This window comes from Ranitomeya variabilis, chromosome 6, assembly GCF_051348905.1.
Source record: "Ranitomeya variabilis isolate aRanVar5 chromosome 6, aRanVar5.hap1, whole genome shotgun sequence".
In the NCBI taxonomy this organism is placed as follows: Eukaryota; Metazoa; Chordata; class Amphibia; order Anura; family Dendrobatidae; genus Ranitomeya; species Ranitomeya variabilis.
The window spans coordinates 99,425,831-99,451,973 of record NC_135237.1 but is presented as its reverse complement, the minus strand read 5'-3'; the positions used below and the strand labels follow the sequence as shown (position 1 = coordinate 99,451,973).

General features: G+C 42.9%; 1 protein-coding gene across 2 annotated transcripts in view; it reads left to right on the top strand.

Annotated features, from left to right (window-relative positions):
* The window catches only part of COLQ (collagen like tail subunit of asymmetric acetylcholinesterase), a 180,888-nt gene that overhangs the window by 64,433 nt on the left and 90,312 nt on the right, over positions 1–26,143 (top strand). For both annotated transcript variants that reach the window (XM_077268851.1, XM_077268850.1), the window contains exons 2-5: positions 17,151–17,266; positions 19,601–19,702; positions 23,381–23,425; positions 24,763–24,789. In XM_077268851.1, coding sequence (XP_077124966.1) covers positions 17,151–17,266; positions 19,601–19,702; positions 23,381–23,425; positions 24,763–24,789 — 290 coding nt within the window. The remainder of the gene's footprint in view (positions 1–17,150; positions 17,267–19,600; positions 19,703–23,380; positions 23,426–24,762; positions 24,790–26,143) is intronic.

Sequence of the window (26,143 nt, the reverse complement as noted above, 5' to 3'; positions counted from 1 at the left end):
TGGCTGTAAGTCATAATCATCAACATAAACAGAAATAAACACTTAAAATAGATCACTCTGTTTGTAATGACTCTATATAATATATATGAGTTTCATTTTTTGTATTGAAGAACTGAAATAAATTAACTTTTTGATGATATTCTAGTTTAGTGAGACGCACTTGTATATTGCCGGTCCGGCATTCATAGGAGGTCTGCAAAGATAAACATGGGTGGCTTCTACAGTTCCCCGGCTGTCATGCCAACCCTTCGTTGCCCTATGATCATGTGACAGGGGTGCCAATGGGTGGGGTTTGTTATGCTCTTCCGGAGTTATTGACAGTGATTGACAGTGACATTTAACTTGTTGTAGAGGCACATGGCAGCTGAGTTATACGCTCATGTGACCGAGCCCTTACAGTATAAAGTGTACATGGTCAAATACAGGTTCCTATGATAATAATGGTAAGGTATTCTTAAAAATTGGATGCAATACAGAATATAACATTGGTTGAACAGCACACATCCGTATACCACTAAGGCCAAGGCCACATCCACACATCAGTGTGAACATTGCCATCCGTGTGAGTATTGCCATCTGTATGAGTTTTACCATCCAAGTGAGTATTGCCATCCATGTGAAACGAAACAATTTTTCTTCTCAGATGTCATCCCAAGTTGCATCCAATTTTTTTCTCATCCTTTTTTTCACTGAAGCAGATAGAATTGACTTTTAGCATTGCTACTTCCTATAGGCACAAGAGTTCTACTCCTCTTCCTCTCTGAAGAGACAATTTGCATATTTCCAAGAGGAGAATTGTGACCTAAAGTCTCCTCACCTCGGCATGCTTGATGTGTCACTCTATGCAAGGAGAAACATTACCTATTGGATCCCGGTCAGACGCCGCTCACCCAACCAAACCACATCTCACACTTTGCACTGACGAGGGGCAGTATTCTGAAACACAGTGTCTGCAAATTGAGATTTTGGTTTGACTTTTATCTTAAGTCATGTGACAAGGCTCATTGGAGAGTCGATTGCTACTTCCTTTAGGTGGCACTAGAGTTTTAGTCCTCTTCCTCTCTGTAGAGACAATTTGCATATACCTCAGTATTGGTAAATCAATAACAGGAATGGGTGAAAAATACAGAAGTAATGATGAGTTTCTATTATGCTTTTCCTCTGATTATTTCACTCCTGGTTTTGGCTTACAGATACTGATGTAAAATACTGACCAAGTACTGGACATGTGTAGGTGGCCTAAGAAGAAATGAAGTTGAGCAGTGCATGCCACAGAAAAGAGGTTTTGTTCTCTTGCAGTGAGCAACATTATTGACTGAGCACCTCATGTCTGTCCCATGTCTAGACACTAGAATTGACTGTAAGATGAAACAGCCAAGGAAACTATGTTCGAAAAATTCTCTGCATAGCAGCTAAAATGTGATGCTTAAAAATATAGTACTGACTCTTGTGACAGAGTTCAGTTATTGATGACTGGAAGACATTTGAACTTCTTTAGCTATACACGGCGTGACTCTCCTTCCAAGATAAACACTAAACCATGTCCAGTAGATGGGGGTCCTAAAGAGTATCTAGGCAAACAGGAAGAACAACGCAAATTGTGGTCTAATTGATTGTTGTGGATTTGGTTTCCAACACTCCCAGTGAACAGTTAATTTTGCTAGGGAGGGTGTAGTTAGCGAGACATCACCTAAGGAAAATTTCACACGTTGAGTATTTGGTCAGTATTTTACATCAGTATCTGTAAGCCAAAACCAGGAGTGGGTGATAAATACAGAAGTGGTGACTTGTTTCTATTATACTTTTTATATTTTACTAGCTGAAGAGCCCGGCGTTGCCTGGGCATAGTAAATATCTGTGGTTAGTTATAGCACCTCACTTATCTTATTTTCCCATCACGCCTCTCATTTTCCCCATCACATCTTTCATTTTCCCCCTCACATCTCTCATTTTCTCCCTCACACCTCTCATTTTCCCCCTCACTCCTCTTATTTTCCCCCTCACTCCTCTCATTCCCCCCTAACACTTGTCATTTCGACCTCACATCTGTCATTTTCCGATCACTCCACTATTTTCCCTCACTCCTCTCATTTTGCACTGACACCTTTTCATTTTCACCTCACACCTCTCATTTTCACCTCAGTATATACATGTTTGTCATCTCCCTTATATATAGTATACACCTGTATGTCATCTCCTGTATATAGTATATACCTGTATGTCATCTCCCCTGTATATAGTATATACCTGCTGTGTGTCATCTCCCCTGTATATAGTATATACCTGTATGTCATCTCCTCCTATATATAGTATATACCTGTATGTAATCTCCTCCTGTATATAGTATATACCTGTGTGTCATCTCACCTATATATAGTATATATCTGTGTGTCATCTCCTCCTGTATACAGCATATACCTGTATGTCATCTCCTCCTATACATAGCATATACCTGTATGTCATCTCCTCCTGTATATACTATATACCTGTAGGTAATCTGCTCCTGTATATAGTATATACCTGTATGTCATCTCCTCCTGTATATAGTATATACCTGTATGTCATCTCCTCCTGTATGCAGTATGTACCTGTATGTCATCTCCTCCTCTATATAGTATATACCTGTGTGTCATCTCTCCTGTATATAGTATATATCTGTGTGTCATCTCCTCCTGTATATAGTATATACCTGTGTGTCATCTCCTCCTGTATTAGACCTCGTTCACACGTTATTTGGTCAGTATTTTTACCTCAGTATTTGTAAGCTAAATTGGCAGCCTGATAAATCCCCAGCCAACAGTAAGTCCACCCCCTGGCAGTATATATTAGCTCCCACATACACATAATAGACAGGTCATGTGACTGACAGCTGCCGGATTCCTATATGGTACATTTGTTGCTCTTGTAGTTTGTCTGCTTATTAATCAGATTTTTATTTTTGAAGGATAATACCAGACTTGTGTGTGTTTTAGGGCGAGTTTCGTGTGTCAAGTTGTGTGTGTTGAGTTGCGTGTGGTGACATGCATGTAGCGACTTTTGTGAGATGAGTTTTGTGTGGCGACATGCGTGTAGCAACTTTTTGTGTGTCGAGTTGCATGTGACAGGTTAGTGTAGCAAGTTGTGTGCAGCACGTTTTGCGCATGGCGAGTTTTGCGCGTGGCGAGTTTTATGTGTGGTGCCTTTTGAGTATGTGCAAGTTTTGTGTGAGGCAACTTTTGCATGTGTTGCAACTTTTGTGCATGTGGCAATTTTTCCGCGTGTGCAAGTTTTGCGTGTGGCGAGTTTTCCATAAGGTGAGTTTTGCACGTGTGGCGAGTTTTGCATGTGGAGAGTTTTGCGCGTGGCGAGTTTTGAGCGGCGACTTTTGTGTTTCGACTTTTATGTGGCGAGGTTGGTGTATGTGTGGTGAAATGTGTGCTGAGGGTGGTATATGTGTTCGAGCACGTGGTAGTGTGTGGCGCATTTTGTGTGTGTGTTCATATCCCCGTGGTGGTGTGGTGATTATCCCATGTCGGGGCCCCACCTTAGCAACTGTACAGTATATACTCTTTGGCGCCATCGCTCTCATTCTTTAAGTCCCCCTTGTTCACATCTGGCAGCTGTTAATTTGCCTCCAACACTTTTCCTTTCTCTTTTTCCCCATTATGTAGATAGGGGCAAAATTGTTTGGTGAATTGGAAAGCGCGGGGTTAAAATTTCACCTCACAACATAGCCTATGACGCTCTTGGGGTCCAGACGTGTGACTGTGCAAAATTTTGTGGCTGTAGCCGCGACGGTTCAGATGCCAATCCCGGACATACACACATACACACATTCAGCTTTATATATTAGATTATTGTTCCACTCCTGGTTTTGGCTTATAAATAGGGTTGAGCGACTTTCATTTTTTTAAGATCGAGTCTGGTTTTGTGAAACCCGATTTAGTCCAGAGTCGAGTCGAGTGAAGTCGGCCGATTATCGCTAAAAGTCGGGGATCGACCGAAACACGAAACCCAATGCAAGTCAATGGGGAAGCATAGCCGGCAGTGAGTGGAGGCCAGGAAAACACCTACAGTGCACATTTTACTGCCAAAAACATCCATTCTTGTTTTCTGAAGCTTGTCAATCTTAATTAACTTTATAATAATAGTTGGGCACTGGAAATTGGGGGTCATTTGGCAAAAGTTGTGGGGGTAGGGCTGGTTCAAGGTTTTAGTGGGCCCAGGAAACATGGACTACGTCATGGCGGTGGAGCAGGGAGAGGTAAGTATTTCAACGTTGCAAGTGCTGTGATCCTGAGCAAGCAGGGGGGGCCCACTCGTTCGCATTGGCACTGGCACAGGGCCCCTCAAAGTACGGCGGTGTGTTTGCATGGCGGGGGCGCCTCCCACCAGCAGCGACACTTTTGCGTACTCTGAGTGGCCCTGTGCCAGTGACGTCGCCAACGAGTATGCCCCCCCACCTGATGAAGGAACCTGCACTTTCATCTGCACCTTCCTCTTTGTCCCTGTGTAAGGTGGTATAATATGCGGGAAGGGGAACCTTACTTTCAGCAGGGTCAGATTCTGGCTGTGTAGAGTACAAGGGGAATGTAGTGGTCTAGGTCAATGTACCAGCAGACTCATCTAGCAGTGGCTGGGCAATGGGCAGGATGATGAGGAAACAGATATAGGGCCAAAGAATAAAGTAGGCTAAATGCAGATCAAAATTGGTAACAGGACTAAACAGGCGGCATTGCTTTGTTCAGTGGAGTAGCAAACCCAAGAGCAGCAGACACTGTTTCAAGGGCCTAACCACACTAGTAGGCCAAATGCAGTTTAATATCTGATAGTATAGGCCGAAAGCCAGAATGTGGAAGCTCAGCTTTGTTCAGTTGAGGACAACACCAGGGAGGGGCAGACACCGTTAGTAGGCCCTAACCACCATTTTGTTTTTTAAAAAACACTTAATGAGAGCCAGAAGGTTGAAGCTCAGCTTTATTCAGTTGAGGGCAACACCAGGGAGGGGCAGACACCGTTAGTAGGCCCTAAACACCATTTTGTTTTTTAAAAAACACTTAATGAGAGCCAGAAGGTTGAAGCTCAGCTTTATTCAGTTGAGGGCAACACCAGGCAGGGGCAGACACCGTTAGTAGGCCGGAACCACCATTTTGTTTTTTAAAAAACACTTAATGAGAGCCAGAAGGTTGAAGCTCAGCTTTATTCAGTTGAGGGCAACACCAGGCAGGGGCAGACACCGTTAGTAGGCCGGAACCAGCAATGTGTTTAAAAACAGCAGTTAATCAGAGCCGGAAGGTAGAAGCTCAGCTTTATTCAGTTGAGGGCAACACCAGGGAGGGGCAGAAGCCGTTAGTAGGCCCTAACCACCATTTTGTTTTTTAAAAAACACTTAATGAGAGCCAGAAGGTTGAAGCTCAGCTTTATTCAGTTGAGGGCAACACCAGGCAGGGGCAGACACCGTTAGTAGGCCGGAACCAGCAATGTGTTTAAAAACAGCAGTTAATCAGAGCCGGAAGGTAGAAGCTCAGCTTTATTCAGTTGAGGGCAACACCAGGGAGGGGCAGAAGCCGTTAGTAGGCCCTAACCACCATTTTGTTTTTTAAAAAACACTTAATGAGAGCCAGAAGGTTGAAGCTCAGCTTTATTCAGTTGAGGGCAACACCAGGCAGGGGCAGACACCGTTAGTAGGCCGGAACCACCATTTTGTTTTTTAAAAAACACTTAATGAGAGCCAGAAGGTTGAAGCTCAGCTTTATTCAGTTGAGGGCAACACCAGGCAGGGGCAGACACCGTTAGTAGGCCGGAACCAGCAATGTGTTTAAAAACAGCAGTTAATCAGAGCCGGAAGGTAGAAGCTCAGCTTTATTCAGTTGAGGGCAACACCAGGGAGGGGCAGAAGCCGTTAGTAGGCCCTAACCACCATTTTGTTTTTTAAAAAACACTTAATGAGAGCCAGAAGGTTGAAGCTCAGCTTTATTCAGTTGAGGGCAACACCAGGCAGGGGCAGACACCGTTAGTAGGCCGGAACCAGCAATGTGTTTAAAAACAGCAGTTAATCAGAGCCGGAAGATAGAAGCTCAGCTTTATTCAGTTGAGGGCAACACCAGGGAGGGGCAGACACCGTTAGTAGGCCGGAACCAGCAATGTGTTTAAAAACAGCAGTTAATCAGAGCCGGAAGGTAGAAGCTCAGCTTTATTCAGTTGAGGGCAACACCAGGGAGGGGCAGAAGCCGTTAGTAGGCCCTAACCACCATTTTGTTTTTTTAAAAACACTTAATGAGAGCCAGAAGGTTGAAGCTCAGCTTTATTCAGTTGAGGGCAACACCAGGCAGGGGCAGACACCGTTAGTAGGCCGGAACCACCATTTTGTTTTTTAAAAAACACTTAATGAGAGCCAGAAGGTTGAAGCTCAGCTTTATTCAGTTGAGGGCAACACCAGGCAGGGGCAGACACCGTTAGTAGGCCGGAACCAGCAATGTGTTTAAAAACAGCAGTTAATCAGAGCCGGAAGGTAGAAGCTCAGCTTTATTCAGTTGAGGGCAACACCAGGGAGGGGCAGAAGCCGTTAGTAGGCCCTAACCACCATTTTGTTTTTTAAAAAACACTTAATGAGAGCCAGAAGGTTGAAGCTCAGCTTTATTCAGTTGAGGGCAACACCAGGCAGGGGCAGACACCGTTAGTAGGCCGGAACCAGCAATGTGTTTAAAAACAGCAGTTAATCAGAGCCGGAAGGTAGAAGCTCAGCTTTATTCAGTTGAGGGCAACACCAGGGAGGGGCAGACACCGTTAGTAGGCCGGAACCAGCAATGTGTTTAAAAACAGCAGTTAATCAGAGCCGGAAGGTAGAAGCTCAGCTTTATTCAGTTGAGGGCAACACCAGGGAGGGGCAGAAGCCGTTAGTAGGCCCTAACCACCATTTTGTTTTTTAAAAAACACTTAATGAGAGCCAGAAGGTTGAAGCTCAGCTTTATTCAGTTGAGGGCAACACCAGGCAGGGGCAGACACCGTTAGTAGGCCGGAACCAGCAATGTGTTTAAAAACAGCAGTTAATCAGAGCCAGAAGGTTGAAGCTCAGCTTTATTCAGTTGAGGGCAACACCAGGCAGGGGCAGACACCGTTAGTAGGCCGGAACCACCATTTTGTTTTTTAAAAAACACTTAATGAGAGCCAGAAGGTTGAAGCTCAGCTTTATTCAGTTGAGGACAACTTGAATTAGGGACTGCATACAGACTTAGCAGGCTGTCCCCTGTGTGGACCATGCATCCAATACATTAACCCATTGAGCCACAAAGGACACGTAACCTTCCGTGGCCATGCCTACAGGTCCATGTGTCTGTTGTCAGGTGTACCTTTGTCAGTGTAGGCCTATTGGAAGGAGGGACCGCAGACAGGCTTCGAAGGCCTAACACAATAAAATGGGCTGGCTGTAGGCACTTTAAAATTGGTTCCAGGGGTACACGGGCAGCAGTGGTCTGGTCAGTGGAGGCCTAGTGGAAGGAGGGACCGCAGACAGGCTTCGAAGGCCTAAAATAACAAACAATAGGCTCATGGCAGTTTTACAGCGGTTACATGGATACACGGGCAGGCAGCTTGGTGGTGAGTGGAGGAGTATTTAAAGTAGGGACCGCAGACAGGCTATCAAAGGCCTAAAATAACAAACAATAGGCTCATGGCAGTTTTACAGCGGTTACATGGATACACGGGCAGGCAGCTTGGTGGTGAGTGGAGGAGTATTTAAAGTAGGGACCGCAGACAGGCTATCAAAGGCCTAAAATAACAAACAATAGGCTCATGGCAGTTTTACAGTGGTTACATGGATACACGGGCAGGCAGCTGGTGATGAGTGGAGGAGTATTTAAAGTAGGGACCGCAGACAGGCTATCAAAGGCCTAAAATAACAAACAATAGGCTCATGGCAGTTTTACAGCGGTTACATGGATACACGGGCAGGCAGCTGGTGATGAGTGGAGGAGTATTTAAAGTAGGGACCGCAGACAGGCTATCAAAGGCCTAAAATAACAAACAATAGGCTCATGGCAGTTTTACAGCGGTTACATGGATACACAGGCAGCTTGGTGGTGAGTGGAGGAGTATTTAAAGTAGGGACCGCAGACAGGCTATCAAAGGCCTAAAATAACAAACAATAGGCTCATGGCAGTTTTACAGCGGTTACATGGATACACGGGCAGGCAGCTTGGTGGTGAGTGGAGGAGTATTTAAAGTAGGGACCGCAGACAGGCTATCAAAGGCCTAAAATAACAAACAATAGGGTCATGGCAGTTTTACAGCGGTTACATGGATACACGGGCAGGCAGCTGGTGATGAGTGGAGGAGTATTTAAAGTAGGGACCGCAGACAGGCTATCAAAGGCCTAAAATAACAAACAATAGGCTCATGGCAGTTTTACAGCGGTTACATGGATACACGGGCAGGCAGCTGGTGATGAGTGGAGGAGTATTTAAAGTAGGGACCGCAGACAGGCTATCAAAGGCCTAAAATAACAAACAATAGGCTCATGGCAGCTTTACAGCGGTTACATGGATACACAGGCAGCTTGGTGGTGAGTGGAGGAGTAGTGCAAGGAGTGTCTGTCCCAGTACTCCCAAAATATAAATAGATGTTAATGTCTCGCAAAACAACCAAAACAAAAAAAAAGGTGGCATACTTAGGTACAGGGGTGGGCTCATCTACTGAGTTTCTGACATAGTAATTTGGCAGTAACTATTTAATGGTGCCAATATAGGACACAGACACAGACTACTTTAAGTTGCATCATAGATGTCTACAAATTTGTATTGTCAGTGCCAGACATTGAATGATGTCAGCGAATAGACTAAAGATTGGTGGAGCTGTGCGACATAATTTTGCACGTGGTAGAGCACATTTTGAGCTGGGGTAGGGGGGAACTCTCTTGAGGCCGGCGGGACCGCCCCAGGGCCCCTCATGTTACAACGGTGTGTCTGACGTTGGGTGCGCACCACCACCGCCAGAGACACTACATTGTACTATGAGGGACCCAGTAGCAATGCCGTCAACCAAAAGCGAGCACACCCACCTCTTCAGACAAACAGCAGTCTCACGGGTGCTTGCGCCAAGTCGCGATACCACGGCCCCGTGTGGGGAGTTTTGCCATTTAGGGAGGTGTAAACATGTCGTATGCTGTACAATCAGCTGCAGCAAATTAGACATTAGAAAAGTAATTCACAGGCAAGAGCTTTTCATAGGAAAGCTAGGTGTCGGCCGGGCAAGGTGGGGCAAAAGATTTCGAAATCCAGTTGTGGTTCATTTTAATGAATGTTAGATCGTCAACATTTTGGGTAGCCAGACGAGTCCTTTTTTCGGTTAATATTGAACCTGCAGCACTGAATACTCTTTCTGATAGGACACTTGCTGCCGGGCAAGCAAGCTCCTGCAATGCATATTCTGCCAATTCTGGCCAGGTGTCTAATTTGGAGGCCCAGTAATCAAATGGGAATGACGGTTGAGGGAGAACATCGATAAGGGATGAAAAATAGTTAGTAACCATACTGGACAAATGTTGTCTCCTGTCACTTTCAATTGATGCAGCAGTACCTGTCCTGTCTGCGGTCATAGCAAAATCACTCCACAACCTGGTCAGAAAACCCCTCTGTCCAACGCCACTTCTGATGTGTGCACCCCTAACACTCCTAGTCTGCTGCCCCCTGGAGCTCGTGTGAGAACGATCACGTGCGCTGTGTGCTGGGAATGCCTGAAGCAAACGGTCAACAAGAGTTGATTGTTTGGTTGCTAATATTAGTTCCAAGTTCTCATGTGGCATAATATTTTGCAATTTGCCTTTATAGCGTGGATCAAGGAGGCAGGCCAACCAGTAATCGTCATCGTTCATCATTTTCGTAATGCGTGTGTCCCTTTTTAGGATACGTAAGGCATAATCCGCCATGTGGGCCAAAGTTCCAGTTGTCAAATCTCCGGTTGTGATTGGTTGAGGGGCAGTTGCAGGCAAATCTACGTCACTTGTGTCCCTCAAAAAACCAGAACCCGGCCGTGACACGCAACCAATTTCCTGTGCCCCCGGGAAAGGTTCGGCATTAAAAATATACTCATCCCCATCATCCTCCTCGTCCTCCACCTCCTCTTCGCCCGCTACCTCGTCCTGTACACTGCCCTGACCAGACAATGGCTGACTGTCATCAAGGCTTTCCTCTTCCTCTGGTGCAGACGCCTGCTCCTTTATGTGCGTCAAACTTTGCATCAGCAGACGCATTAGGGGGATGCTCATGCTTATTACGGCGTTGTCTGCACTAACCAGCCGTGTGCATTCCTCAAAACACTGAAGGACTTGACACATGTCTTGTATCTTAGACCACTGCACACCTGACAACTCCATGTCTGCCATCCTACTGCCTGCCCGTGTATCCTCCCACAAATAAATAACAGCACGCCTCTGTTCGCACAGTCTCTGAAGCATGTGCAGTGTTGAGTTCCACCTTGTTGCAACGTCTATGATTAGGCGATGCTGGGGAAGGTTCAAAGACCGCTGATAGGTCTGCATACGGCTGGCGTGTACAGGCGAACGTCGGATATGTGAGCAAAGTGCACGCACTTTGAGGAGCAGGTCGGAGAACCCAGGATAAGTTTTCAATAAGCACTGCACCACCAGGTTTAAGGTGTGAGCCAGGCAAGGAATGTGTTTCAGTTGGGAAAGGGAGATGGCAGCCATGAAATTCCTTCCGTTATCACTCACTACCTTGCCTGCCTCAAGATCTACTGTGCCCAGCCACGACTGCGTTTCTTGTTGCAAGAACTCGGACAGAACTTCCGCGGTGTGTCTGTTGTCGCCCAAACACTTCATAGCCAATACAGCCTGCTGACGCTTGGCAGTAGCTGGCCCATAATGGGACAACTGGTGTGCAACAGTGTCATCTGCCGATGGAGTGGTTGGCAGACTGCGTTCTGTGGAAGAGCTGTAGCTTCTGCAGGAGGACGAGGAGGAGGAGGAGGAGGGGGTGCGAACGCCTACAGCCAACTGTTTCCTAGACCGTGGGCTAGGCACAACTGTCCCTAAATTGATGTCGCCTGTGGACCCTGCATCCACCACATTCACCCAGTGTGCCGTGATGGACACATAACGTCCCTGGCCATGCCTACTGGTCCATGCATCTGTAGTCAGGTGCACCTTTGTACTCACAGATTGCCTGAGTGCATGGACGATGCGCTGTTTAACATGCTGGTGCAGGGCTGGGATGGCTTTTCTGGAAAAAAAGTGTCGACTGGGTAGCTCGTATCGTGGTTCAGCGTACTCCATCAGGGCTTTGAAAGCTTCGCTTTCAACTAACCGGTAGGGCATCATCTCTAACGAGATTAGTCTAGCTATGTGGGCGTTAAAACCCTGTGTACGCGGATGCGAGGATAAGTACTTCCTTTTTCTAACCAGAGTGTCATGTAGGGTGAGCTGGACTGGAGAGCTGGAGATCGTGGAACTTTCGGGTGTGCCGGTGTACATGGCAGACTGAGAGACGGTTGGAGACGGTATTGTTTCCGCCGGTGCCCTAGATGCAATATTTCCTCCTACAAAACTGGTGGTTCCCTGACCCTGACTGCTTTTGGCTGGCAAAGAAACCTGCACAGATACTGCCGGTGGTGCGGAAAATGGTGGCCTTACAGTGACGGAAGGGATGTTGCGTTGCTGACTAGCTTCATTGGCCGAGGGTGCTACAACCTTAAGGGACGTTTGGTAGTTAGTCCAGGCTTGAAAATGCATGGTGGTTAAGTGTCTATGCATGCAACTAGTATTTAGACTTTTCAGATTCTGACCTCTGCTTAAGCTAGTTGAACATTTTTGACAGATGACTTTGCGCTGATCAGTTGGATGTTGTTTAAAAAAATGCCAGACTGCACTCTTCCTAGACTCGGATCCCTTTTCAGGGATTGCAGACTGAGCTTTAACCGGATGGCCACTCTGTCCTCCAACAGGTTTTGGCTTTGACACACGTTTTGGGCCAGATACGGGCCCGGCAGATGGAACCTGTTGCGATGTTGATGCCTGCTGCGGCCCCTCCTCCACCTCCGCTTCTGAACTACTGCCGCCTGCACCCTGTTCCCCCAATGGCTGCCAATCGGGGTCAATAACTGGGTCATCTATTACCTCCTCTTCGAGCTCGTGTGCAACTTCGTCTGTGTCACTGTGTCGGTCGGTGGTATAGCGTTCGTGGCGGGGCAACATAGTCTCATCAGGGTCTGATTGTGGATCTGTACCCTGAGAGGGCAATGTGGTGGTCTGAGTCAAAGGAGCAGCATAGTACTCTGGCTGTGGCTGTGCATCAGTGCACTCCATGTCAGAATCTACTTGTAATGGGCATGGCCTGTTAAATGTTTCACTTTCTAAGCCAGGGACGGTATGTGTAAAGAGCTCCATGGAGTGACCCGTTGTGTCGCCTGCTGCATCCTTCTCTCTTGTTGTAGTTTTTGCTGAGGAGGACAAGGAAGCGACTTGTCCCTGACCGTGAACATCCACAAGCGACGCGCTGCTTTTACATTTACCAGTTTCGGAAGAGGAGGCAAAAGAGCTAGAGGCTGAGTCTGCAATGTAAGCCAAAACTTGCTGTTGCTGCTCCGCCTTTAAAAGCGGTTTTCCTACTCCCAGAAAAGAGAGCGTTCGAGGCCTTGTGTAGCCTGACGACGAAACTGGCTCCACAGCTCCAGACTTAGGTGGAATATTTTTATCCCCACGACCACCTGATGCTCCACTACCACTACCATCATTACCAGCTGACAATGAACGCCCACGACGACCTCTTGCACCAGACTTCCTCATTGTTTTAAAATCTTAACCAAAGTAACTTTATTTGTTGCTGTCAAACAACTTACACGGTGAGCTATAACTTCAGTATGATTTCAATATCCCTTAACAGGTTGGTGAGACCACAAGGAAAATCAGGCACAATGTTACACACTCTGTTTTCTGTGGCACAAAATCACAGAGATGACACACACGCAGGACTGTCACTCAAGCACTAATGTCAATATTAATCTCCCACCTAATTTATTTATTTATTTTTCTCAGGGAGACTTTAGAAACCAAATAATATTTAAAAAAAAACAAAAAAAAAAAGGCTTTCTATGGCCCACAATTAGAGAGAGAGAGGTGGCACACCCAGGAGTCAAGACTGGCGCACAAGCTGAAAGGGCAATATTACTCTCCCACTGTTTTTTTAAGTTTTTTTTCTTTTATTTTCAGGGAGACTTTAGAAACCAAATAATATTAAAAAAAACAAAAAAATAAATAGCCTTTCTATGGCCCACTGAATGAGAGAGAGGTGGCACACCCAGGAGTCAAGACTGGCACACAAGCTGAAAGGGCAATATTACTCTCCCACTGTTTTTTTAGGTATTTTTTTTTTTCAGGGAGACTTTAGAAACCAAATAATAAGAAAAAAAATAAATAAATAAATAGGCTTTCTATAGCCCACTGAATGAGAGATAGCACACACAGCAGTGGCACACAAGCCCTGACTGAGGCCAATATTTTTCTCCCACTGATTGATGTAGTGTTTTTGTGTTGAGGTAGATTTTAGAACACAAATCAAGGAAAAAAAAAAATAAATGCTTTCTATGGCCCACTGAATGAGAGAGAGGTGGCACACCCAGGAGTCAAGACTGGCACACAAGCTGAAAGGGCAATATTACTCTCCCACTGTTTTTTTATGTATTTTTTGTTTTTTAAGGGAGACTTTAGAAACCCAATAATATTTAAAAAAAAAAAATAAATAGGCTTTCTATGGCCCACTGAATGAGAGGGAGAGAGGTGGCACACCCAGGAGTCAAGACTGGCACACAAGCTGAAAGGGCAATATTACTCTCCCACTGTTTTTTTATGGTTTTTTTTTTTTTTTCAGGGAGACTTTAGAAACCAAATAATATTAAAAAACCCAAAAAAATAAATAGCCTTTCTATGGCCCACTGAATGAGAGAGAGAGGTGGCACACCCAGGAGTCAAGACTGGCACACAAGCTGAAAGGGCAATATTACTCTCCCACTGTTTTTTTATGTATTTTTTGTTTTTTAAGGGAGACTTTAGAAACCAAATAATATTAAAAAAACCAAAAAAATAAATAGCCTTTCTATGGCCCACTGAATGAGAGAGAGAGGTGGCACACCCAGGAGTCAAGACTGGCACACAAGCTGAAAGGGCAATATTACTCTCCCACTGTTTTTTTATGTATTTTTTGTTTTTTAAGGGAGACTTTAGAAACCAAATAATATTAAAAAAAAAAAAAAAAAAAAAAGGCTTTCTATGGCCCACAATTAGAGAGAGAGAGGTGGCACACCCAGGAGTCAAGACTGGCGCACAAGCTGAAAGGGCAATATTACTCTCCCACTGTTTTTTTAAGTTTTTTTTTTTTTATTTTCAGGGAGACTTTAGAAACCAAATAATATTAAAAAAACCAAAAAAATAAATAGCCTTTCTATGGCCCACTGAATGAGAGAGAGAGGTGGCACACCCAGGAGTCAAGACTGGCACACAAGCTGAAAGGGCAATATTACTCTCCCACTGTTTTTTTATGTATTTTTTGTTTTTTAAGGGAGACTTTAGAAACCCAATAATATTTAAAAAAAAAAAAAAAAAGGCTTTCTATGGCCCACAATTAGAGAGAGAGGTGGCACACCCAGGAGTCAAGACTGGCACACAAGCTGAAAGGGCAATATTACTCTCCCACTGTTTTTTTATTTATTTATTTTTTTTTCAGGGAGACTTTAGAAACCAAATAATAAGAAAAAAAATAAATAAATAAATAGGCTTTCTATAGCCCACTGAATGAGAGATAGCACACACAGCAGTGGCACACAAGCCCTGACTGAGGCCAATATTTTTCTACCACTGATTGATGTAGTGTTTTTGTGTTGAGGTAGAATTTAGAACACAAATCACGGAAAAAATAAATAGGCTTTCTATGGCCCACTCAGTGAGAGATGGCACACACAGGGATGGCACTGTAGCAGAAATGCCAATCTTAATCTCCCACAAAAAAAAACAAAAAAAAAAAACCAGGGACTGTCCTACAATTACTATCTCCCTGCAGTAATCTAAGCCAGGTATGGCAGGCAGCAATAGGAGTGGACTGATGCACAAATTAAATAAAAAGTGTGGACAAACAAAAAAGATAGCTGTGCAGAAAGGAACAAGAGGATATGTGCTTTGAAAAAAGCAGTTGGTTTCCACAGTGGCGTACACACAGCAATACAGCTATCACGGAGCCTTCTAGGGCAGCCCAATGAGCTACAGCGCTGAGGAAAAAAAAAAAAAAATAGCTTCCACTGTTCCTGCACACCGAAGGTGGTGTTGGACAGTGGAAATCGCTACAGCACAAGCGGTTTGGTGGTTAGTGGACCCTGCCTAACGCTCTCCCTGCTTCTGACGAAGCGGCAGAAACCTCTCCCTAAGCTCAGATCAGCAGCAGTAAGATGGCGGTCGGCGGGAACGCCCCTTTATAGCCCCTGTGACGCCGCAGACAGCAAGCCAATCACTGCAATGCCCTTCTCTAAGATGGTGGGGACCAGGATCTATGTCATCACGCTGCCCACACTCTGCGTTCACCTTCATTGGCTGAGAAATGGCGCTTTTCGCGTCATTGAAACGCGACTTTGGCGCGAAAGTCGCGTACCGCATGGCCGACAAGCACAGGGGTCGGATCGGGTTTCATGAGACGCCGACTTAGCCAAAAGTCGGCGACTTTTGAAAATGATCGACCCGTTTCGCTCAACCCTACTTATAAATACTGAGATAATATACTGACCAAATACTGAAGGTGTGAATGTGGCCAAAAACGGGATATGGACAGAGCTTGCCTTAATTTCATATTATTGTGTGTTTCTGGTACAATTTTGCACACAATATTTTAACATAATATCTATACTGTATATCTGAGATACTGAGCTTTGCACTTGCTTTGATTGCATGCTTCATTATTGGTAGATACTGTAATTTAGTCCATGTGGATCAGAACATTTTCTTCTTTTCATGATTATTTTTATTGATTTAGACATGAAATAAGAAAGTAGGTTACAGTATAATAAACACATAGGTCAATATTGGGGAAACAAATGTACCAATTAAGGCTACTTTCACACATCAGTTTTTTGCCGTCAGGCACTATCTGGCAAATTTTGAAAAAAACAGATCTGGCAAAAGTTGCCGCCGGATCCTTTTTTTCTCATAGACTTGTATTAGCGCCGAATGGCCTCACGTTTTATCCGATTTTTGCTAGATCTGTCAAAAATTTGTTTTCCGACGGAGAAAACGTACATAGGAACATTTTTTTCTGTCCGGCGAAAAAACAGCCAGTGATGGATCCGGCGAAAAACATATGAAACGTGAGGTGAAATTATGGCATCCGGCCATCGAATCTCTCTCTCTCCTTCCCCGGACAGCTAGTGCCTGGATATCAGCAAGTCCGATCCGGCAAAAAAACGGATCCGTTGCATCAGTTTTTCACAATTTGCAACGGATCTGTTTTTTACAAAAGTAGCCGGATTCAGCCTGACGACGAAAACCTGATGTGTGAAAGTAGCCTATAAGAGACATTGTAAGAAAAGGTAAAGTATTTAAATTGTTTGAAAGTAAATATTTGTTCACAAATTTTAAATTAGTATAAACCATGCGGAGATATTGAAATTGGTAATGTTTACAGCTTAGGTTATGTTTATGTTGCATTTATACTCTACGTTTGGGAAAGGTTTTAGCTCATACAAACATATTGACAGGGCCTCATTATTCATGCAAGGCCTAAAGGTATCCTTTTTTCAGGCATCTATAAATTTTTATCCTTTTTTAACTACGGTATATCTAAAAATGAAACACAATAACAGGACATAAAGTAAAAAAATATGTATACAAAAGCATTTGCAGCTACGCTTCTCTATGCAGCAGCATCCTGCAAAATAAACCATACGATGCATGGTATATCATATTCTAACATGGAAGCCTGTAGGTGACATATGCCACTCCGTTCCTATACAGTGGTATAGCATTGGGATGTCAATTTAACATATACTTCTGATGAAAGGCTCAATATTTATGTGAAAAGAGTCTTAAATTTGAAGGGGGTAGAATTAGTTTATTTGTATTCTTAGCTTTATAAAATGCAAAAAGTTTGTCTTGTGATACATTTTAAATACTCTTTTTTTTCCAGCTTTTCCTTCTTTAGATCAGAAGAAGCGAACTAATAGTGGAGAATGTTGCCTATTAACGCCTCCACCACCCCCAATTTTCCCACCACCACCATTCTTCAGAGATCGCAGAAGCACAGTAAGTACCTAGATAAGTGGAGGTCAGCTCAGCACATAGTAATTGGAAACAAAAGCAATCTTTGACTTTATTAAATGGCCAGAACTGTATATATAACAACATAAGCAATTTATAAAAACACTGAAAAAAATGTATAATTTTCCCATTCCATATGGTAGTGTCAGGCTGGTCAGCTAGAGCTTCAGAAAATATTTTAGCAAGTATTGTCTTCAAATAACAACAGACTGAAGGTAACCCTTATCGGACCTGAATTTGGAGTGAATCACCTTCCAAGAGGGTCTGTTTATTAAGGGTTGCTTCACAAACGGCGTAAGAGATCTTATTAATTAAATCTCAGCATCAAAGTATTAAGCGCATTTAATCTTCAATGTGCGCATGTTGTGTATGGATGGAGGATCAGTATAATTTTCTGTGATGGGTTTAAAAAAAAATCAGTCTGACACAGCTTGATCGTAACGAATTGTTAATACTCTTCGACTCCATACTATGCAAGAATAATAGGAATTATTCAATATATGTACAATAGGTTTAATAAAGCCAGTTATAGAACTATTGAGGAAAGGGTTATATTGTATCCGTGAAGAAAAAAAAATATTTCCCTACTTCGATTTATGATTTCAGGAATCTGTGATTCTTCATCTGAGGTTTTCTATTCTGCCCTTGAAAACAATTACTCATGTGAAACCTGCCACTGAAAGCTTCATCCAATCTAGCTAATAGAACCTAGTGAATTTCATTAGCTGTGTGTGCAGCCTTTACTGATTACTATGTAGGCTACTCTTGCAGAAGGACGTTCCAGTAAAATGCAACCTCTCCCCAGGGCTCATTGGGCTGTTACTTTATGCTTCACTGTTTACCAGAACAGTATATGAGCCGTGTATAATCATTAACCTGACAAAACATTCATCATCCATGTGTCTTTAGTCATAGGATGCTGTGCACACTGTGCTCAGGTTTGATCTATTATTATGTGTTATTACATGTATGTAATTCAACAAGTGGTTTAAATCAGAAAATAAAATAAAAACATTCTATGTTTAGCAACTAGAATAAAATCCTTGTTTTTTTTTAAAAAAAAGGCTTTTATTAATGCAGATTTGGACATGGATTACAGAAAATAATTTAAACTGTATGTACAATATAGAATGAAAGTGGGAATATATTCCTCACAGTCCACAGCAGAGTCCTGGGCTCCTATTGCTAGAATTTTGTTTCTACAAAAGTAATGTTAATCCTTGATTCTTGAAACAAATAAAGCATGCAATTCAGAAAACATTGTAACTGGTAGATAGACATTGAAATCATTACTTATAGCCATTATGGCTAGCTAGAATTATTGCAGATCTATGCCACAACATTATAGAGCCATTCACTTCACACACAACTGTTCCTGACTTGTTAGTTATCAGCAGTGCAAGTTAAGGTAATGGCTGCGTTGTAGAGAAGGGCTTTTAAGCTGCAAGATAATCATGATTAGAGCTGTTAAAAACCCTCATTTCATAATGATCTTGTGCTGATATCTGATGAATAAGTAAAATGCTTGTGCATCTTGTGAAATGATCTTTTGCGCTGCACAAAAAGTAATTGTTCTCGGGGGTGCATTGTCCTGTGTAAACATTGCACTGCCGAGAACTATGGCAGCCTGTGCACACTGAGTGATCAGTAGAGATTGCTCAGTGCGCACCGTTTACTGTGGTCTGTGGGTCGTGTCATACCACCGGTCAGTCCGTGTAAAGGGACCCTAAGGCTACGTCCCCACGGTCAGTAATTGGCACATGTCCGCTGTGTCCAAAGCGCTGAGGGCTTTTGAATGCAGGTGATTCCGCATGTGTTCATTGAACCGTGCAGAATCACTGCATCCCAATACATTGTACGGGTGAAATTTATCTTGCGGAGACATGCTGCGGTCTGGAAAAACACGCCGCATGTCCGTCTCCGCGATGCAGGCATAGTGGGCATGAGATTTCTTGAAATCCCATCCACTATGCTGTAACATCTGGCCGCTACGGGTTGGATACTGTGGATGTACGCAGCATCCAACCCATAGCGTTTACTGACAGTGGGAACATACCCTAAGAGAGCAATCTGACAGTATCACCGGGAGGATGTGGTGTGCTGAATTTTTGATCAAATTATGTATGATCATCAGAAATTCAAGACATGGGTATTTGTGCATTATAAGGAGGATCTTAGTAAACAGGTAGAGAGTATCACCTTGAAAATATGATATGTTGACTGTTTGATCAAAGGTTCAATGATCCAATGATCCGTTGTAAATTTAAAGTTTAACAGAAAATAATTTTAAGATATATTATTTTGTGTTTTGTTTTCAAGATGTATGACCTGGACTACACAAACTCAGCTCTGGAATTAAATCCCACAATACCTTTATGTGTACCAGGCCCACCTGGGCCCGAAGGGCCTCCAGGACCTCAGGTATATATATTTCAGGATTTGAAATGCAAATGATTTTTTTTTAGTTATCTCCTTAGTAACAGCTAACACACTTACCAACAAAATGATTAGCATTGTTTACAAATCTGACAATCCATATGCAAATTGCCTCTTCTGAGAAAAAGAGGACTTAAACTCTACAGCGCCACCTATTGGAAGTAGCGATCCTACAAGTCACAATCAACCCTTTAACGAGTCGTACAATATGACTTAGGATAAAAGCCAAATCAGTATCTCAATTCGCAGACACGGTGTTTCGGGCTGTTGGCCCTCGTCAGTGCGAAGCATGAGAACTGATTTGGCTAGGTGAGAGGCTCTGGACATGGGGTCTAAGGGGTATCGTTTCTCCTTATGGAGAGTGACATACCATCTCTGGCTTGTCAAGGTAAGGAGGCTTATTTGCCGTACAATGCTCCTCTGGGAATTTAAATATGCAAATTGCCTCTTCTGAGAAAAAGAGGACTTAAACTCTACAGCGCCACCTATTGGAAGTAGCGATCCTACAAGTCACAATCAACCCTTTAACGAGTCGTACAATATGACTTAGGATAAAAGCCAAATCAGTATCTCAATTCGCAGACACGGTGTTTCGGGCTGTTGGCCCTCGTCAGTGCGAAGCATGAGAACTGATTTGGCTAGGTGAGAGGCTCTGGACATGGGGTCTAAGGGGTATCGTTTCTCCTTATGGAGAGTGACATACCATCTCTGGCTTGTCAAGGTAAGGAGGCTTATTTGCCGTACAATGCTCCTCTGGGAATTTAAATATGCAAATTGCCTCTTCTGAGAAAAAGAGGACTTAAACTCTACAGCGCCACCTATTGGAAGTAGCGATCCTACAAGTCACAATCAACCCTTTAACGAGTCGTACAATATGACTTAGGATAAAAGCCAAATCAGTATCTCAATTCGCAGACACGGTGTTTCGGGCTGTTGGCCCTCGTCAGTGCGAAGCATGAGAACTGATTTGGCTAGGTGGGAGGCTCTGGACATGGGGTCTAAGGGGTATCGTTTCTCCTTATGGAGAGTGACATACCATCTCTGGCTTGTCAAGGTAAGGAGGCTTATTTGCCGTACAATGCTCCTCTGGGAATTTAAATATGCAAATTGCCTCTTCTGAGAAAAAGAGGACTTAAACTCTACAGCGCCACCTATTGGAAGTAGCGATCCTACAAGTCACAATCAACCCTTTAACGAGTCGTACAATATGACTTAGGATAAAAGCCAAATCAGTATCTCAATTCGCAGACACGGTGTTTCGGGCAATTTGCATATTTAAATTCCCAGAGGAGCATTGTACGGCAAATAAGCCTCCTTACCTTGACAAGCCAGAGATGGTATGTCACTCTCCATAAGGAGAAACGATACCCCTTAGACCACAATCCATATGAACATTTTTAAAAATATCATTATTATTGTTTTTTATTTTTGTGTGGATATTTAATGTAGAAATCAAAGTACCGCGATAGAGACTTCTCTTGGTGTGACCCATTGACTTTTAGATGTTTTTCACATCAAAGGTTTGTTTTATGCATAATGTTTATATTATTAGGCATATTATCCTACTTATCATTTGTTACATCTTCATTGTTCTCACAGTTAAGCTGACTTGTCCATGGTGCTGAATTTCTTAAACTAAATTAAAATAAACTAATGTAAAATACATAAAATAAAATATAAATAAAATAAATTAAAGTGTTCTTTTACAATTCTCCATGTTAACCCCTTCATGACCTTGGGATTTTCCATTTTTCCGTGTTCGTTTTTCGCTCCCCTCCTTCCCAGAGCCATAACTTTTTTATTTTTCAGTTAATATGGCCATGTGAGGGCTTATTTTTTGCGGGACGAGTTGTACTTTTGAACGACATCATTGGTTTTAGCATGTCGTGTACTGGAAATCGGGAAAAAAAATCCAAGTGCGGTGAAATTGCAAAAAAAGTGCAGTCCCACGCTTGTTTTTTGCTTGGCTTTTTTGCTAGGTTCACTAAATGCTAAAACTGACCTGCCATTATGATTCTCCATGTCAGTATGAGTTCATAGACACCTAACATGTCTAGGTTATTTTTTATCTAAGTGGTGAAAAAAAATTCCAAACTTTGCTAAAAAAAAAAATTGCGCCATTTTCCGATACTTGTAGCGTCTCCATTTTTCATGATTTGGGGTCGGTTGAGGGCTTATTTTTTGCGTGCCAAGCTGGCGTTTTTAATGATACCATTTTGGTGCAGATACGTTCTTTTGATCGCCCGTTATTGCATTTTAATGCAATGTCGTGGCGACCAAAAAACGTAATTCTGGCGTTTCAAATTTTTTTCTTGCTACGCCGTTTAGTGATCAGGTTAATCCTTTTTTTTTATTGATAGATCGGGCGATTCTGAACACGGCGATACCAAATATGTGTAGGTTTGATTTTTTTTTTTATTGAAATGGGGCGAAAGGGGGGTGATTTAAACTTTTATATTTTTTTTATTTTTTTCAAAATTTTTTTACTTTTTTTTTACTTTTGCCATGCTTCTATAGCCTCCATGGGAGGCTAGAAGCTGGCACAACGCGATCAGCTCTGCTACATAGCAGCGATCATCAGATCGCTGCTATGCAGCAGAAATGCAGGTGTGCTGTGAGCGCCGACCACAGGGTGGCGCTCACAGCTACCGGGGATCAGTAACCATAGAGGTCTCAAGGAGGTCCGAGGTCAGAAAGAGGTTAAAGTGTAGACCAAATTTCAATGAATGGCACTCGCCTTCCCATAAAATAACAAGTCTGACATTCGGTGTTGTAGAGAAAGGCGACATCTAAGCAGTTGCTGCTGTAATTAAACTTTCATCATATTTATTTATTATGCTTTGCTTATATAGTGCCATCATATTCTGCAGCACTTTACAGACATCATCATAACTGTCCCCATTGGGGCTGACACTCTAAATTCCCTATCAGTATGTCTATGGAGTGTGGGAGGAAACCAGAGAACCCGGGGGAAACCCACTGCAAACACAGGGAGAACATACAAACTCCTTGCAGATGTTGTCCTTGGTGGGATTTGAACCCAGGACCCCAACGCTGCAAAGCAACAGTGCTAACCACTGAGCCACCATGCTAGGAGGGGCAGACAACTGATGTACCTACAGGGCTGCTTAATTTATGAGTACTTATGAGTATCCATTTGGGCATTTAACTGGAGGGAGCAACAGATGAAATGGTTATATAGTCAATAATGAAATAAATTAACAGATATTCCAGTCTCCAAAATGTACCACTTATTTATTGGGCAGGGAAGAATTCTTAGATGAGTATGGGTCTCACTGCCGGGATCTCCATTGATCGCGGAGCAGGGAGACTTCTAGCTCCCATCCCTCCTTGGACAGATAGGGGTGAGATCAAAGCCAGGAGGAGATGACTTCAGTAAGTACCGTAAATTCTATGTGAGTGATGAGGATAATCAATTAGGTCTTCAGCAGTGGAACCCACACCAATCAACAATTACACAGGGGATAGGTGTTATTTTTTGTAAATTGTATGTCCTTTTAAGTTCTATGATCTCCCCAATGTCATTAACATAAGGTAACAACTTTAAATTATACTGTGGCATAACTTCAAAACAGACTTTATTATCTTCTACATATGATATATGAGGATACGTATAACACTTATGTTTATTCTCTTTAATAGGGGCTTCCAGGTTCTCCAGGGACGGCTGGACCAAAAGGAGAAAAAGTATGTTGCTGCATGCATTTTCTTCTGTCAGCTATGTGCTGCTGTACTGAATTATTCAGCTCTTTTATTTATTGATGCTGTGTGACCTCTTTAATCCAAGTACCAGTGCCAGTCTACAGTCTGTGCCGGTGAAATTCACTTGTGTTTATGTAATGTAGGCTCTTCCTTTACTCCACAAACAATATTAAGATGATCTCCATATCGGTAGTTTACTAACTGGTAAAAATCTGTAATACGTTTGGTCAGTGCTCCATCAACAGTGTCTTGGGAGCCCTTATGGTGGTAAATATTAATACTATTGTGTCCAAGGATGTAACATAGCCTTAGCGTTAGGATCAAATCTATATCACTGGCACTAAGGCAAGACTTGTGTGTAAGTTGTGGTTGTATACTTGTGACTTGGGGTAGTATATTTAATACACTTCTTCTCTTTTAAAATTCTGTGTGGCTTTGCACATAGAAGCGGAAATGTTGGGGCACATTTTTGTTAGGAACTACAGTATGTGCATTGTGTTCATTTTCAAGGTTGAAGCTCCATCAACTGGAGGCAGAGGGAGTGCAAAAAACTCTAGAGGTGGTGATGATGTACAAAATAGGCACAGTAACAGTCAAAAGTATGGACACACCTGTTCATGTAATTGTTTATCGTGTTCTTTTTGGAATGTACACATTGTAGATTCAGAGTGAAGACAGCAAAACCACAGAGTCACACATATGGAAACAAGGAGAAAGGAAACACGTGTGAGATAAACCAGTATATGTGTTAAACCTTAGATTACTCAAAGTGCACCCCCTTTATTCTGAAGACAGCTTAACACCTCCTTGGCATTATTTTAAGTAGCTTTATCACTGGCTTCCCAATGGTCCTGAAGGAGTTCCCAGAGGTGCTGAGCACTTCTTGGCTGCTTTGCTTTCATTCGGTAGTCCAACTCATCTCAAATCATGACATTGTGAAAGAAGTGTCTTGATTCGTCTTATTTCTCTTTCTTTTGGGACCAAACTACTCTTTTATAAGATCTTCCTCTCCTATCTCTGTTGTAGAGCAGGGGTCAGGCTCCTCCTGGGTTGACGTAGCTGGACTTGGGCTCCATAATATCTGTAATGTGACTGACAATAATAACTTCCTGTTAGTAAATTAAGATGAAGGAGAGATCTACAGTATAAATGACTGAGTTTTTCAGGAAAGAGATTGGTGTGCGCTCAGTTGGGTAGTTCAAGGTGCTGGTGAAGTGGGATGTGTAACCCCCAATGATGTATGGTTTTTATTTTCCACAGTATGTGCATCTGAAAACATGTTTATGTATTGTCACTAATCCTAAGCCTTTTCCGTTTTACAGGGTGAAATTGGTAGGCCAGGAAGAAAGGTAAAGTTAGTTTTTATTTTTGAAGTTTAGATTGGAAGTGGAGGTTATGGCTCATACTGTGGCCAGGTGCAGAGGAGCATATTTTTTGTTATCCAAGAAATTGGATCAATTATGCTAATGACACTCTGATCTTAGTTTGATCAGAGTATGATCATAGTGTGATGCTTTCTCTTGGATGCGGAGAAGATGGAGAAAAACATTTTTCCGCCTCTCCTGTCAATCTGTAGAAATTGGACTGAACTCCGATGTCATCTGAGTACAGTCCGATGGTTTCCACGCACTCATTAACTTGCATGGCCAAGTGCGATCAGAATATCGGAACAAACTCGGTCGTCCAACGATTTCTTTTCCTCGGACTGACTCTGCCCGAGGAAAAAATTGGACATGTGCAGGGCCCCACAACATAACATTGATTTGAGTGCGATCTGATGTTTTGTCGGAGTGCATGCTGACCAATAATATAATCCTCTGCATGAGTCTTAGAGAGAGTGTGTCACATTGTATAACTCGTGTTTTATTCCTTGAAATCCCTGGTATTTGTAAGCATAGGATACCAGTGGGGGGGTTCTATCTCTGCGTGTAAAGTCAGACAGGAAAAACTGTCAATCATTAATTAGGACCACCAACTGGACTTACAGTTAGGTCCATATATATTTGGACACAGACAACATTTTTCTAATTTTGGTTACAGACATTACCACAATGAATTTTAAACAAAACAATTCCGATGCAGTTGAAGTTCAGACTTTCAGCTTTCATTTGGGGGTATCCACATTAAAATTGGATGAAGGGTTTAGGAGTTTCAACTCCTTAACATGTGCCTCCCTGTTTTTAAAGGGACCAAAAGTAATTGGACAGATTAAATAATTTTAAATAAAATGTTCATTTCTAGTACTTGGTTGAAAACCCTTTGTTGGCAATGACTGCCTGAAGTCTTGAACTCATGGACATCACCAGACGCTGTGTTTCCTCCATTTTGATGCTCTGCCAGGCCTTCACTGCGGTGGTTTTCAGTTGCTGTTTGTTTGTGGGCCTTTCTGTCTGAAGTTTAGTCTTTAACAAGTGAAATGCATGCTCAATTGGGTTGAGATCAGGTGACTGACTTGGCCATTCAAGAATATTCCACTTCTTTGCTTTAATAAACTCCTGGTTTGCTTTGGCTTTATGTTTTGGGTCATTGTCCATCTGTAGTATGAAATGACGACCATCTGTAGTATGAAATGACGACCAATCAGTTTTGCTGCATTTGGCTGGATCTGAGCACACAGTGTGGGTCTGAATACCTCAGAATTCATTCGGCTGCTTCAGTCCTGTGTGACATCATCAATAAACACTAGTGACCCAGTGCCACTGG